General features: G+C 38.1%; 1 protein-coding gene across 1 annotated transcript in view; it reads left to right on the forward strand.

Moving 5' to 3' along the window:
- The first annotated feature begins 14,761 nt into the window (after positions 1-14,761).
- ELAVL4 (ELAV like RNA binding protein 4) overlaps positions 14,762-15,145 on the forward strand; it is an 86,057-nt gene continuing 85,673 nt past the window's right edge. Inside the window, exon 1 of the mRNA XM_067726074.1 lies at positions 14,762-15,036. Coding sequence (XP_067582175.1) covers positions 15,028-15,036 — 9 coding nt within the window. The 5' untranslated portion in view covers positions 14,762-15,027. The remainder of the gene's footprint in view (positions 15,037-15,145) is intronic.

Raw genomic sequence — 15,145 nt, forward strand, 5'->3', positions numbered from 1 at the left:
TTTTCAGTTTTTGACCAAATGCTCCTCACATATTGCTGTGCTAAGTATCATACCAAGGTTGACCATATTAGCACATATTCACCAGGAACTTTGTCAACATCATAAATAGGTATCAGGTTAAGTTGGTTATAGTAATGTGACCATGTAACCTGATTAACCTTGGACAGTACTGGTTTATGCCTGTTGTCTACATATAATTATTAATAGAGCCTCCTTGCACTCTCAAAAGTGTCTGGGTTTGACCAAGAGAAGGTGGGGTCCCTTCTCTCAAGCATCAGTCAAGGAAAGTGGTTGATGTAGAAAACCCCATTACCAGATTTCAGGAGTGCTAATTCAACACTTATTCAACAGATATTCACTGAATGTGATTCTATTCTGGATACTCCAGGAATCTCCAAGGATGACCAAGACATGGTTTCTCCTTGGCCCTTATTTCAAAGTGATGATTGTATATATCCTGTCTTTCTCATGGTTGGTTGTGTGAATATCAAAATAAATACTCTGAAAATGTTTGTTGAATGATTATAATGAGTTAATGTATGTGTACTTCACCTCTCTCTGCCTTAGCTGTCCTCATCTGTCAATGCAGGGATAGCAATAATAGTACCTACCTTATAGGATTATTGTGATATTAAGTGAGTTAATGCATGCAAAGAGCTAAGACTGGGGCTTCCCTGGTGGCGCTGTGGTTGAGAGTCTGTTTGCCGATGCGGCGGATGCGGGTTCGTGCCCCGGTCCGGGAGGATCCCACATGCTGCGGAGCGGCTGGGCCCGTGAGCCATGGCCGCTGAGCCTGCGCGTCCGGAGCCTGTGCTCCGTAACGGGAGAGGCCACAACAGTGAGAGGCCCGCGTACTGCAAAAAAAAAAAAAAAAAAAAGAGCTAAGACTGGTACCTGACACATTATTTATTGAGCATTTATGCTCAATAGAAAGTAGTTATTATGTGAAAGCACTTTGCAAATGAAACGGAGCTACCTATAGCTTTCTACAGCTTAAAAATGAGAAAAACAGCCAGTTGGAAGCTTTGCTTAAGGAAGGTTACATTTTTAAATTTATTCAACCATTTGATTATGAATCAGATATGACCCCACCCTTAAGGAGCTCAAACCTAGTAAGAGAAACAGATATGCAAAAGACTATGAACTTACCTGTATTTGTGTCATGAAACAATGTCCTATAAATTTGTGGAGTTTGTTAGAGGTCTGCTGGGTACCCCTTCGTAGACCACTCACTGAAAATCTCAGTAGAGAAGGGGATGGGCACAGTAGAAGAGGAGATGGACATTGATATTAATCAAGGAAGCAATGTGGTTAGATTGAAATTTTAGAAAGGTCACCGTGGTTGGTAAATGGGATTCAGTCAAAATTGGAGGTAAGAATATGTGGATAATAATCCAGGAAAGAGATGCAGAGACTTGAACCAAGACAGTAGCAGTGGGTATAAGAAAAGTTAAGGAGATATAATCTACACAACTAAGCAGTTGGCAGGACTCTTGAGAAACTTACAGACAGCTTTTCTCAACTAAAAGAGGTATAGCTTAAATGATAAGATCAAAACACCAGGTTTCTGTGACAAAGTGAGAAAGTGGCATGGACATATATACACTACCAAACGTAAAATAGAAAGCTAGTGGGAAGCAGCCGCATAGCACAGGGAGATCAGCTCGGTGCTTTGTGACCACCTGGAGGGGTGGGATAGGGAGGGTGGGAGGGAGGGAGACACAAGACGGAAGTGATATGGGAACATATGTATATGTATAACTGATTCACTTTGTTGTAAAGCAGAAACTAACACACCATTGTAAAGCAATTATACTCCAATAAAGATGTTTTTAAAAAAAAAAGACACCAGGTTTATTTTCCAAGCCCTCACTGGGTTCTTGTGAAACCTGTGTTGTCCCACTATTAATTGTTAAAGTTTGTGTCTCTGTAAGTGAAGAATAATTGGGAAGTGGATTAATTGTGAAGCTTTAATATAGGTAGATAGTATGAGAGGAGTAAGCACTATTAACCTGTGTGGTTGGGAAGCCTCAGAAGCTGAGACATTCCATTTGGAATCTTGGATAGCAATTACCAAAGGCTTTAAATTAGATATAATAGACGAGGAGGCTTGGGCCTAAGGGTGGTAGCATTGGTGTTGGAACCCAAGTCTTTTGACTCTCAATTCACCATTTACCCACTGCAGTATCATTCAGACTAGACTAGATTTGTTTCCTCACTGGTTGCTGAGTTCCTCAGAGTGCCCCAGGAAGTATGTGAGGGTGGGGTAAATGTTTAGTGGGGCCCACTCTTCCCCCCACCAGGAAACCATCATTATTTTATTTGTTTATACGTTAGAGGTTTGTCTAAGATTTTACTTCGAAAAATCACCTGCTGGAAAAAAAGTTTGAAAGTACATCCTCTGGAGTTACAAACTGGCTATAAATAGCATGATATTCCTATAGTGCAGAACTGTTTCTCTCCTTTTAAACTAATTATATATCTACCTATATGCAATTGTATAATGATTTAACTTTACACATACGTACATACACATATTAAATATTAACTAATGTTACTGCCTATATAGCTAGTAACATTAGTTAGATAATATTTAGAATACAGTATTAATTCTCTTAAGCACTTGCATTTCCTAGAGTTCTTCCAGAGTCGTGGTTTCATGGAGCGTGGGAATGTGGGCAGGTGATGAATTCATGCTCTAAGCTGCAACATCAGCAACACCCTCCTCTTTTCCATACCTTCCACATCATCCAGGCCTTATTGGAGTTCTCTGTGACTGAAGACCTCTCCAGCTACAGAAGCACGAATTCGGTGTGCAGACCCTCACATTATATTCACTAAAGAAGGTTGCAGCCAGAGCATTCCCCCCTCTAGCAATAAAACAATGTCTCTGTTGAAAGCTCATGGCTTCAGCTTGTGGGTTTGTTCTAAAGAGCGACTTCCACTTTAGAGTTTCTGATTTTAGTCACTTGAACATTTCTTAGAGGGAAAAAGACTGTCCTTTAGCAGAAATTTCTTACATCAGAAAAAATAATTCTGTGGAAGGGTGGATTCCAAAAGATTTTTCTTTTTGGAGTCAACTTTGGGATTCATCTATTTATCATTTATTTCTAAGAGAGGCCATATATTAACCTGCCATGTGAATGTATTCATTTTACTTGAACAAATATTTACTGAGTGCCAACTGTGAGACAGCCACTGTGCTCACCTGGAGGGAAACAAAGACAGACAATCCTTGCCCTGGAGTACCTTGAAAACACTCTGGGAGACAGACCTGTAAACAACTGTGGTAATACTCTGGCATGAATTCTGTGGATGCAGGAAGAACAAGCTGCTATAAAAGCTCAGATAATGAAGCAGCTAATTTTTCCTAGTGAGGTTGAAGCCTTGAAGGATGGGTATATTTTCCAGGGAGAGAAGTCATTCCAAGTGGAATGAAACTACAGGAACAAAGGCACGGGGTAGAAGGGCCATGTAGGAGAATAGAGTGGCATGTTTAGAGCAGTGTATATAAAAGGGAATATCCCAGAGAAGTCAGGAAGCTTAAGCGAAGGTCGGATTATAAGGAGGCTTGAACGCCATACTGCATAGTTGGATTTGATTTAAGCAGTGAGGATCATGAAGGTTTTTCCTGTAAAAAGTAACAGAACATAGATTGAATCATATGAAATTGACAGTATTTGACTGCTTTTGACCTGTAAAAACAATTTCATGTGTTCAACCTAATATAAAACATAGTTAACATTTTTGAGTACTTAACCGTATGCCATATACCCTGCAATACATGCCTTACATGCATTATCTCATTTAATCTTCACAACCCTAGGCATTATTGCTGTCTGCATTTTAAGTATGATGACACTTGAGAGCATCTTTGGACTTAATCAAGGTCCTAGTCAAAACTGTTGGTTTTATGATTTTAACCTACCATTTCCAGTTCTGTATTTTATTAAAATAACTCTAGTGACCAGGGTGGACATTGGAGGAACATTATACTAATCTGGCTCTTCATTTGTGGCAGATTTTAAAATTTCCTTCAAAAGCTTGATTTCCCTTTAGCCAGCATTCTTATACTGGAATGTCAGTTGAAAATCTGAGTTAGCCTTACCAAAAATTTTGTTTGCTAATTGAAAACTATTTATATATAGACCCTGACATATTAGAGCTGGCATCCAGTTTCATTTCTCCTTTACTCAAGAAGATTCTGGCCCAAAGAGAAGTGATTTGCCCAAAGTCATAGAATTATTAGCAGTAGAGATGGAACTGACTTTGAGATCTCCTGGCTCCTCTCTGTTTCCTTGTGATTTAAAATGGATCTTACTTTCAAGAACACACATTGAACACCTCCTGTGTATAAGAGCCATTGTTCTCGGAATGTTCTTCAGTAATACCCTTATACATGGACACGTGTAAAATTTCATGTTAGGTGGATGGCACAGTTTGGCTATATACTGATACCAAATAAAAGATATAGGGGAAAAATCTGTCCTTTACCTATCTGTGTCTTGTAACTGGCACACATAGTTTGTGTGGTCTTACTTGATAACAAATTTTAACAGTGAAGAATTCCATTGAAATTACTGTTCCATGCCCTTGTGGGGTTTGTTTCCCTGTACCCCAAGGTACCCATAATGCTGATAGACAATAAAGAACAAATTTCAAGCAGTAGCTTGTATATTATCTGAGTTGTGAAATCTTTAAGATGACAAGAGTTTCAAAATTCTTGAATAAGGTGGAAGTTTTAATAATATACATCACATATATGACCCACACAGTTTACATTCCTAGGGTTTTTGAAGGCTAGCAAAACCTTCTGCAAGCATTCTCATTTTATTGACAGTGTAAAAAAAAATCAAATGTGATGATTACTTGAGTATCCCATGATCCATTTTATGGATAATAAAGTAGGCAAGGTAAGTATTGAATAACAAAATCAGTAAATACCAGTTTTGGGGTAAAATTGGAATTCTTTTTTATATTTTTCTTGAAACTGTCCACAGAACCATAAGTTACATGTAACATAGTTTGTAAAATCCTGATGTGGGTTTTAAAACTGTGATTTTAGTTATTCACTCTTCTCAGGGAGAAAACTGAATAGTGAGGTCAATAACAATAACCCTTTTAAAAGAACTTAAGTATAATTTTCTGTAATTACCTAGAATTAATGGTGCCTTGATAAAATAAAAGTTATGTATTTGTGAATAATTTCAGAGTAGGACCAGGGCTTTTCCAGGCACTGAAATTTCACAGGAGCCCAGAATCTTTATGGTTACCACATAATATCATAGAGGAAGGTTAGCATGAAATAGGTATTTGTTAACCTACAAGGCTTTGGGGGTTATAATGTTACAACTTCTGTTCAAAAATCTTACATTAAAAAAAATACTCATCCTCGTTAAAGATGTGATCCTTTTCAAGGTGGTATTTTGAACTTGAAGCTGCTGTTGCTAAGGCGTTGCTACGGGAAATGAGCTACTCAGCACTAATGTGTAACTTTACTCTTCTGCCTAAAAGTAGTTAAATCATTCCTCCAGCTTCAGAGTCAGAGAGGGAAAGGACTAAAAAGGGTCAAGTGGAGAGTTGCCTTTTTCTGACAGTTATATAGCATGCCTCTCTTGTTTTTCACATTTTTTTCCTTCACCTTTTGTAGAGAAAGGAAATGACCTTCCTAGGCATAAGAGGGTTGAAAAGGTAAACTAGGCTACCGAGCAGGGCAAGGCTTATAATGAATGTAGACTGTGCCTGACTAAGGCAGAAAGAAGTGCCTGACCACTGAGAGAAATGCTTCTGCTGATGACCAGCCTCAGAAAAGGGCTTTTTACAATAACCCAGCGAACAGTAAGGGTGACTTGAAAAAGAAAATTATGTATTAATGAATGAAGTACCAAATCATTGTGCCCTAAGCATTTGGTTCAAAAGTTCTAAAATATTTGGAATCAATTATTTATGTTCTCTTATTGTGTGCCCATTATGTTCAAGGTACTGATATTCTACATGCTGGGGATATAAGGCAAATAACATACAATTTCTACCCTGCAAGCTCACAATACAGTGTGAGAGTAACAAAGAACTATAATTCATTGAGTACAATCTGTTATAGAATTGTTTGAAAATTGTTGAAGTTCAGAATTATGCTCACAGTTGAATTTTTGATAAATAAAATTTGGAAAATATTTGGAAAGTTTAATGTCTTGGGGTTTTAGTAGATGATTCCATCTGAAGATCAGGCACTCTTACCTTTACTTTCAGAGATGTAGGAGGGAATAGCACACACACAAAATAATAGCAGACAAAAGCATGACCCTTGTAATTTTCACAGGACCAGGATTCTATCATCACCTGGTGGCAAAATACTAAAATTACAGGTGTAAGTTAGGTGGATGTTTTTTTCTTTTTTTTTTATTTAAAATTATTGTTATTGTTTTAAGTGTCAGCAGATGGCAACAGCATTACTCTGAATGTTAGTTTCTGATTACAGACTAACAGAGAATAAGATTTAAGTTTTTTAGATCTACACTTTTCTATATAAGGTAGAATTTATAGCGAAAAGAGTGTGGACTGAGGTTAAACATATATAAGTTTGAAACTTAAATTTGCCTCTTACTAGCTGTGTGATCTTGAGCAAATCACTTAAATTCTCTAATCTTTAGTTTTCTTATTGGGAATCTCAGAGTTGTGAGATTAAATGAGATTTATAGGCAAAGCATCTAATGCAATGTTTGACACATAGTGGATGCTCAATAAATGCTAATTCTTGTTCTTTTCATAAAAGTACTTACTGTATAAGAGGTCCTCTTTCCCACAGTCATCATATCATAATATTCCTCTCTTTACAACTTTTAAAAATGGAATAGGTTGGGATAGATTCAGAGGAGACCTCAGAGGGCATCTAGCTAGAAGGAGCTGGCTGCCAGTATCCCCTTCCTGCCCCCCTCCCCGATCTTTGTTCCTGTATGAAATACCCTCCACTGTCCAAAACAAATCCTATCATTCTTTAAGCCTAGCTTCAGTTCCAGCTTCTCTCATGAAGCCTTCCCCATCACTCAGGTGGTATCCTCAGCATTGACTGCCTGTCAGTATTTCATTTTGATACTATTCTCTTTACGTTCTTCCTTATACTGTTAGGATTTATGCATAAAAATGAAGCTCCTTTCCTAGACAGATCGTAAGCTCCTTGGTGAGCACTATGACTTTTATTTCTTTTATTCTTCATGTTAAGATTTTAGCACTGAACTTTGCACATAGGACTAAGTAAATGTTTATCTGCAGCAGACATTTTTCATTAGAACGGGAACAGACCTTTTAGCCTTTCTTAGTTATTATTGTCTTTTTATGCTCTAATCGTTTAGAGAGGCTTTGAATTGTACTTTCTTCAACAAGATTGACTTATCTTGTAGCCAGGTACTAATTCATACAGTTTTTCCCTATTTTCCACGTTAATAATAATAGCTACCATTTAGAGTGCTGCCTCCACCAAGCCTATATCTACTTAATTCTGGCAACAAACCTTAAGAGAAGTATTACTGTGTCCATTTTACAGATGGGGAAACTGAAGATTAAGGAGCCTAGCATATCATTTCCCCCTGAGAAGGTGTTCAGCAACTGCTAGTTGAATCAAAACAAATAGGCCTTGGGATAGTATTTGAGGTGATGAGGGCAACTATTGATCTTCATTCATTCCCCATGACTGGAGTGCTGCCTGGAGCCATGCTCTGTATTATAAAGGGCGGAGGACAAAGAAGTTAAATGAATCAGTGTTTGCTGAGCAGATACTCTATGTAAGGAGTTTTGCCAGTTTTGGAAGAGGAAGTAGGGGATAGGGCTGGGGACTTAATCCTGCCTTCTAAGATTTTGTGCTTTGTAGTTTTAATTCTTTGCTTCTCTCTCACTTTGTTTGTTTTGAGAAAAGTCAAACACACCTTCCATCTTCCCTCTGCTTTCTCTTCTAGTCTGTGCCCATCTTTCTCATTTATTCAACACATATTTACTAAGCATATTCTTCTGTGGTATGAGGAGGGGAGATCTTACTTTTAGATGAGTCAAACACCTTTCTAGAAGAATTCTTAGTTATAACAATTGTCACTTGAGTGAGATTGTGCATGTCAAGTGCCTAGTACAGTGTTTGATGTACAGTAGACTCCTAGTAAAAGAGCAGTTTTTATTCACTCTGTAAGTCCTACTATTTTTCTTTCTTCTTGTCCTCGCTCTCCTCTCCTCCCCTTTACCTTTACCTTTCCTTCTTCCTTCTACTCCTCCTCTTCCTCCTTCTTCCACAAATTACCTTCCTTGCCTATACAGTACATCTGTTTATTTGTAGTTACAGAATTATAAATGAGTCCAGAGTTTTAAAAGGCCCTACATTGAATTATTTTCGGTACTGTATTAATCTCGTTAAACACTGCATCCTTTAGTGGTATGAGTAGCTACTCCATATTTCATTTATTCAGTGGCCTTTGATTTGTGAAGATTTATATCTATACTAAGGAGTTTTTTTGTTTGTTTCTTTGTTTTTTATTTTATTTATCTTATTTTTAGTAAAGCGCATCTGAACTGAAATGAGAAGGCCTCAAATCCCTTAATATAGAGATCTTCAGAAATCTCTGTGTGTTTGCACATTGACCCTGCTGAGTTTTCTTAAGCTATGCTGAAGAATATATCAGTGAAAAGTCCAGACAGGGACTCCCTTCAATTAGATTTCTTTGATAAATATGTACTTACCGGTTTTTAGAATTTTGTAAGTAAGGCAGTTTTCCTGTCCTTTAAATTTTCTTTCCCAGAAAGACACCCTAGTGCTTTAAGCGTGCGAGCAAAGGCACATTTGAAAAATCATGCATTGATTCTGGAAAGAAGCCTCTGCTTTCAACTGCTGTTCTAGCATAGGCTTAGGAGTATGGAAAGAAAACAGTCAGATCAAGTGTGGATCTACCCTTAAGTTAGTTTACCTGCCTAGGTGAACTCTTGGTCATATAAGTTGACTATACATCCATTTGTCATATTTCTCCACACAGTAGCACTCTTCTAGCCCTTTCCAACAATCCAGAGTAGACAAAACTACTTAGGAAAGAGAAAGGCGTGACACAGTCAGGTCATGTACCTCTAATAGCACATCAACAGTGAATTCCTGATCCAACTGACAGACGCCATGTCAGTCGGGCACATCGTTCTTTCCTCTGTGGTATGTTTGCATTTTCTTACAACATTTGATTTAATGTTTCTGCAGGAAAAAAAAAAAAAGGCAAAACCAACACCACAATTCATCAAAGGAAAATTAGGCTTTAAATTTTATCAGAAGCTCTTAAATATAGTATACCATTGTCTGGGCATACTGACTGTATTTTCCCTAAAAGAAGAAATGCCAGCAGCTCAGGTTTATTTTTCAAGGGAAGAGAGAGAGGATAAAAAGAAATTGAACCACAGGAAAATGTCAGGTCATAGTCACTGATGACGCTATTTAAATGGTGTGCAATAATCACATTAGGGCAGAGCACATGGAATTCCCGATTTCTGCATGACAGTGAAGAAGGGCCAGCAATTATCTGTGTGTGTGTGTGGATATGTGAGTGTCTGCTCACTCTACCTTCCCACCCCATTTTGATAATTCAATTGAGGGGCAAGAAGAGGTAATCCAGACACCCGGAACAGGAGGAAAAGGTCTGCAGCTGTGCTCGGAGGGACTGGTGTGAAGAGAGAGGCTCAGTCTGACTTGGAGTTTTGTGCTATTGCATGTGAATGCTCTGGAACTGCTCTAATCGACTGAAAATGAGCCGGCTACGGTCATATGGAACAGGTCTGTTTAGCCACATCGCTGGGTAGCATGGCAGATGGTAGACCGTCAATGGGTGGTATTGATTGGCTGGATTTGCCTTAGGGTAGCAAGACTATGGGTCCTTAAAAACCCGCTTCATCTTATTTTCCTTTGTGCAGCTACGTACAGTTGTGGTTTCTCTTCTCACTCCCCCAGTCCCCAATATCTCCTTTTTTCCCTTTACAAATCAAAAGCCTTCCTTGGTAACCAAAATAGAGAGGTTACCTTGAGATAAACACTCTTTAAATTATCACCAAGGCAAGAAAACTCGAGAATATTTTATTTACTAGGCTGATTACATTTTAATGTTTGAAGAAAGTGACATTTTAAAATTAGTGTTTAAGACATATGGTGAGTGTACAAATTAGCTTATTTCACACAACCAGAATTTGATGAGAGCAACTCCTCCTTCTCACTCCCCAGTTAAAAATTGTCACTTGGAACTTAATATATTTGAGGAGGTTAAATGGTATTAAGTGATGCAGACTGGACTTAAAGATGAAGGAGACAGTCACTGTTGTATATGGCTAAATGTTGCCGGATGGGCTGGACAAATACTAGTATCAAGATCCGTGTTTGCAAGAGGATGTGGAAGTTTCAGGGCTTTAATTTTGTCCAGCCAAGAAAACAAAATCCCAGGTATCTGTGTACGTTGGTTTCTCTTTTAGATACGAGGGAACATAGAATGGTGCATGCATACTCTGTGAGTAGTAAAAGCCTCCTTAAAAACAGGTCATATAATGATATGAGTGATGAGGTTTATTTTTGTCCAGGTGGTTCTTTATCCTTTTAACATCATCACTTGGGGCTTTCAACTTGAGACATTCTATTTATTCCTGGCAGAGGAGCAGATTAATTGGAATAGAACTGTACAAAGGAGACACCAAGTTAACTATACAGACAAAATTGTACACAACAGAAACGTTCCACTTTGAGGCAGATCTTAGGGAAAAAGAACAGCACTGGGGAAGTATATATCATTAGTTTGCTAGTAATAATTGTGTTTTAAAAAGAGGTGCTCAAGGCTTTTTTGTTTTTTTGTTTTTTGTTTGTTTGTCTTTTTCAGTGTCTCTACTTTTAAGCTTTTGGTTATTTCGTATCATGAAAGATCATATCAAATATCACTATGAAGAAAAGTTACACCCTTAAACTCTTGCCTCCATCTTGTGTGTGCTTCATTCATATGCCTACTTTTGAACTGGGTGTTTATCACACTTGTCAATATTTCTCTCCTTTTGCTAAAAGAAAATATCTCCATGAAGTTTTTGGTTTTCCCCCTTGCTCTGCGTTGATTGGATTTTCCTTTTGCATCCTTTGCTGAATGAAACAAAGCTTGTTTGTGTTTCATTCTTCACAGTTCTTATTAGAATTGGTGATGGTGTTTTGTTTTGTTTCCTCACTGTAAGTCAGGAGAGGGAATTTTATTTATTTATTTTGACAAGATACAGAGAGAGATACAAGACAGATGCCTGTTAGGATGCTGGCGTTTCTCATGTCACACCCTACACCCAAAAGCTGTTCCAAGGGAAAAAAAAAAGTCTTTTAAGATGGTTCATTTGAATCTGTGCACTCTACCCACCTGGTGGTTATACAGTGAACTGTTACTTTAAAGAGTAGTTGAAACACCAGCCATGTTTGGGGCAGGCTGCTCTTGCAAAGAGAGCAGTACATATAACAGGCGTCTACTGTGTGTGAGATAAGGGGAAAATTCAGCTCACTGACTAGAGGTTTTAATGTGCGAACTCTAGGGAAATAATATATTGACTGTTCCGTGGCACGCAAGAAAATTGAAGAACCCTTTGCAGACGGAGTGATTTGCAAAGGATTCTGTCTGTTTCTCTTAAAACAAAATCTGTGGCAAGATGTTTGAAATCAGCAGGACGCTTAATGCTGCTTTGTTAAATAATGAGGTAATATTTTGTCACTTTTTTCTGGGCAGCATCTGTTTCCCTCCCCCTTCATTTTTTTCCTGTGTTTATGAAGGATTCTATTTCTTTCTTTTCTTTCTTTCTTTCTTTCTTTCTTCCTTTCTTTTTTTCTTTCTTTCTTTCTTTCTTTTTCTTCTCACTGAAGTCAAGGAAATAGAATTCACGCTTCCATTTGTGTTCCTTCCTTTCGGTGCTTTTGGAGAATTTGGTTGTCTTTTTTTATTTGCAGTTTCAGCCGGCTGCTGTTTCCTAGCCCATTGTGCCACGTAAGGCTTCTCCACTGCGCGGAGTAGGTAGTTATTAACGCTGAATTGGCTTCTGGTACAGTCCATCTGGACTCTGTGTGGGAAAGCTGGCTGCCGGCGACTGATGCTGAGATATCTGCAACCTTTGGGATGTGTGCATGGTGGCGAGGGGCTGACTGATATGAGATTACTTCTTTTAAGGGAAATTGTTTTTAATGAGTCAAGAAACTGCTCATTTATGGTAAGAAGGATACAGCGGCACTGGCAGCCCCACAGCTCTGGGATATCATTTTTAGGTTGCCTTAGCTGCTTGAGTGAGACAAGTTTCTTTCTGTGGTGGTGGAGGATTGTGGCGGAAAAAAAATATCATGCATGACTGGGAGACTCGCCTGCCTGATTCTTGAGATAATATGTTAAGAATCTGTTGCTTTACAAATGTCACACCACTAATGTAGCGGTCAGCCCCTCACTCTGAAAGATGAATGGTACTACTGGAAACGCAATAATAAGGTTGACTTTTCCCAACAATAGGATTCTGCCTTTGTCTTTAGAGAAAAGGCCTCTGAGGACATTTGTGCATTTGTTTGAGGATTCCGTTGAAAGGCTTTAGAGTGGAGGTTTTTGGAAAAGTGATCAATATACAAACTGCATGGATTTTTAGCCTAGCAAAACCAGCTAATTGTTTATACTGTAATATACAGTTACTATTTTGGAAAACTGGCCAGAATACCTTTTGACATCCCTAATGTTAATTTATGGCTCACTAAGTGTGCTGAAATTAGTATGGATGGAAGAAAGGGGTTTTAAGAAATTCCGACTTTTAAAACCTCCAGAGAAATACACAGTAAATATTTTTGTTCCCAGTGAGCTGTTTTTATTTGTGTGTTAGTCAGCATTGTGTTCATGTTTACTTTTCACAGTATTTTGATATTGGTGAGATCGTACTCAGAGTTTCTGTTGTTGATTTGGGGCACCTGTACCTGACCTGTGTACGTATGTTGAGCTCTTTAGAGCACTTAACCTGTGAATTTGTCCTTCATACACAGTTCAAGGGATACTGTAGTACTATTGTGACTTGTAGGACTCTTTATACATTTGTTCAAGAAATTATTTTAAAAGTTTACTTAATTCAGTAGTGTTCCACTTGATGGGATCATAGTTTTAACATTTCTACTTTTCTATTTCACGTACTTTCATTTCTAATAGCTGAATTTATTTATATTCAAGTCTAAAAGCTCATGTTGTATACCCAACAGATACTGTTTTATGGTGTATCTGTATTTTTAAAGTGTGTATATATATGTATATTTGTATGTGTCTTCATGAAATAGTAGCTTGGAGAAAATAGCTTTAATTTTCTAATGTAAAGGTTGTTTTCTTTTATAATAATTTTTCACAGACCCATTTATTCTTAGACTTTGAAGCCTAGAGCATAGCATGATTTTCGGCCTATATTTCCACTTGGCCCAATCCCATCCCGCTGTCGACTCCAGCCAAAGATGAAAAATTATGATAAATTATGTCTTTAGTAATATGTGTTACCTCTGTGTATTTATTGAGGAACAAATTGACTAAATTATGAATTAAATAAATCGTGATAAATTAGCCTTTGGGGTTAAAGTAAAACATAAACTCCTCAGATAAGCCACTTCAAAACCCAAACTAGAACAAAAAACTATACTACTGAAGCCTTGGTAACATAGCGGTTATGAAATGTATAAAATGGGCAGACAAACTGTATACATCACCACACACTTGCTAAATGTCTCTTTGCAAGTCTTTTAAGAGGCCAAAGAAAAAAGACATCCTTGGAAGGAGAGAAGCAAAATCACGTGTTCAGTTAAGCAAGATGAGCACCCTGTACCGGTTATGAAATGAGGCTGTTGTCAAAAGTATGTTTTACCTTTCTCTGAAGCAGTAGAGAAAGCAAAGAAAGAATGTATTTTAGTGGATTTTTAAAAATTCAGATCATGCTCCTATCCAAGTTGAGAAATAAATTCATTTAAATAAATCATTCATCATTCTCTGTTTTGAAAAGCTCAGGCAGAAGGCAGAAAGGTAGAGGCTGACAGCTGCCCCCCTTCTCCCCCACAGCTTTTTTTCTTTTTTGTTTATTAGGAAGTAGTTTTCTGAAGCAAACTTGTATGAACCTAGTTAACAGAGCAAGCCTGATCTCAAACTTGCTTTCTTTTGAAACGCTGGCCATATTAGCTGCAGAAGGAGCATTGCTCACTAAAAATCAGCAATATTGGGGAATAATAAAGTTAAAATGTAGATATATTAGCACATTAAAGTGCTTTTGTTGTATCTTTAAGCCCAGAGGCAGGTCATTAAATATGCATTTTGCTAGAAAGCAACTGTCGAAAAAGATAAGGTGGTTGAAAACATTCTATAAGGGAAAAGCGCTCAGTCAGAGGGGTGGGGTGACACAGCCCTCAGGACAGGGGAAAGGGAGAACACTCCCACTGTTAAGGTTTGCAAGCCGCCAGTGACCTGCAGTTGTTACAGTACTTTTGAGCTGGGAGGAAGGAAAAGGTAAATATACAAGTATGGCTGTGTTGCTTCAGCCTGGCCTTAATTACCAGACACAAGAAGCAGTTCAGAAATCTGGTCTCTGTTGTTGTAGAGGTCACCAAATCATTAACATCGTCAATCTGGCAGTAGCTAATTTAAATAGCACCTGATGTTGCAACGCCTCCCTTCGTTTCCCCAGCCAATCAGATCCTGGCTTCAGCTGACAGATGGTCCCATAAATGGATGTAAAAAGGGGAAGCTTCGAGCCAATTTCAGCAAGGCTCTGTTCAGTTGTTCTTATCTACATCCTAGAATCAGGGGTTTCAGCTCACTGCTCCTTTTATTTCTTTTATTTTTCTTTCTCTCCCCCTACCCCCCCAAAATAATTGATTTACTTTACAGTCATCCACACTGTGTTTTGTGGATCTTTAAAAATATATAACAATAGTAGTCATTTTAAAAATATATTCTGAAATCTTTGCAAATTTTAACAGAAGAGTCGAAGCTCTGCGAGACCCAATATTTGCCAATAAGAATGGTTATGGTAGGTATGACTAGATTTATAATCTGTTGTTTGTGCCGCTGGAGGGGAGAAAAGCATATCCACCTTGACCAGTCTTATGCTTGCACAAGACTTCAGTTCTCTGCTGCTG

The sequence above is a fragment of the Pseudorca crassidens genome, chromosome 2 (genome assembly GCF_039906515.1).
Source record: "Pseudorca crassidens isolate mPseCra1 chromosome 2, mPseCra1.hap1, whole genome shotgun sequence".
NCBI lineage: Eukaryota > Metazoa > Chordata > Mammalia > Artiodactyla > Delphinidae > Pseudorca > Pseudorca crassidens.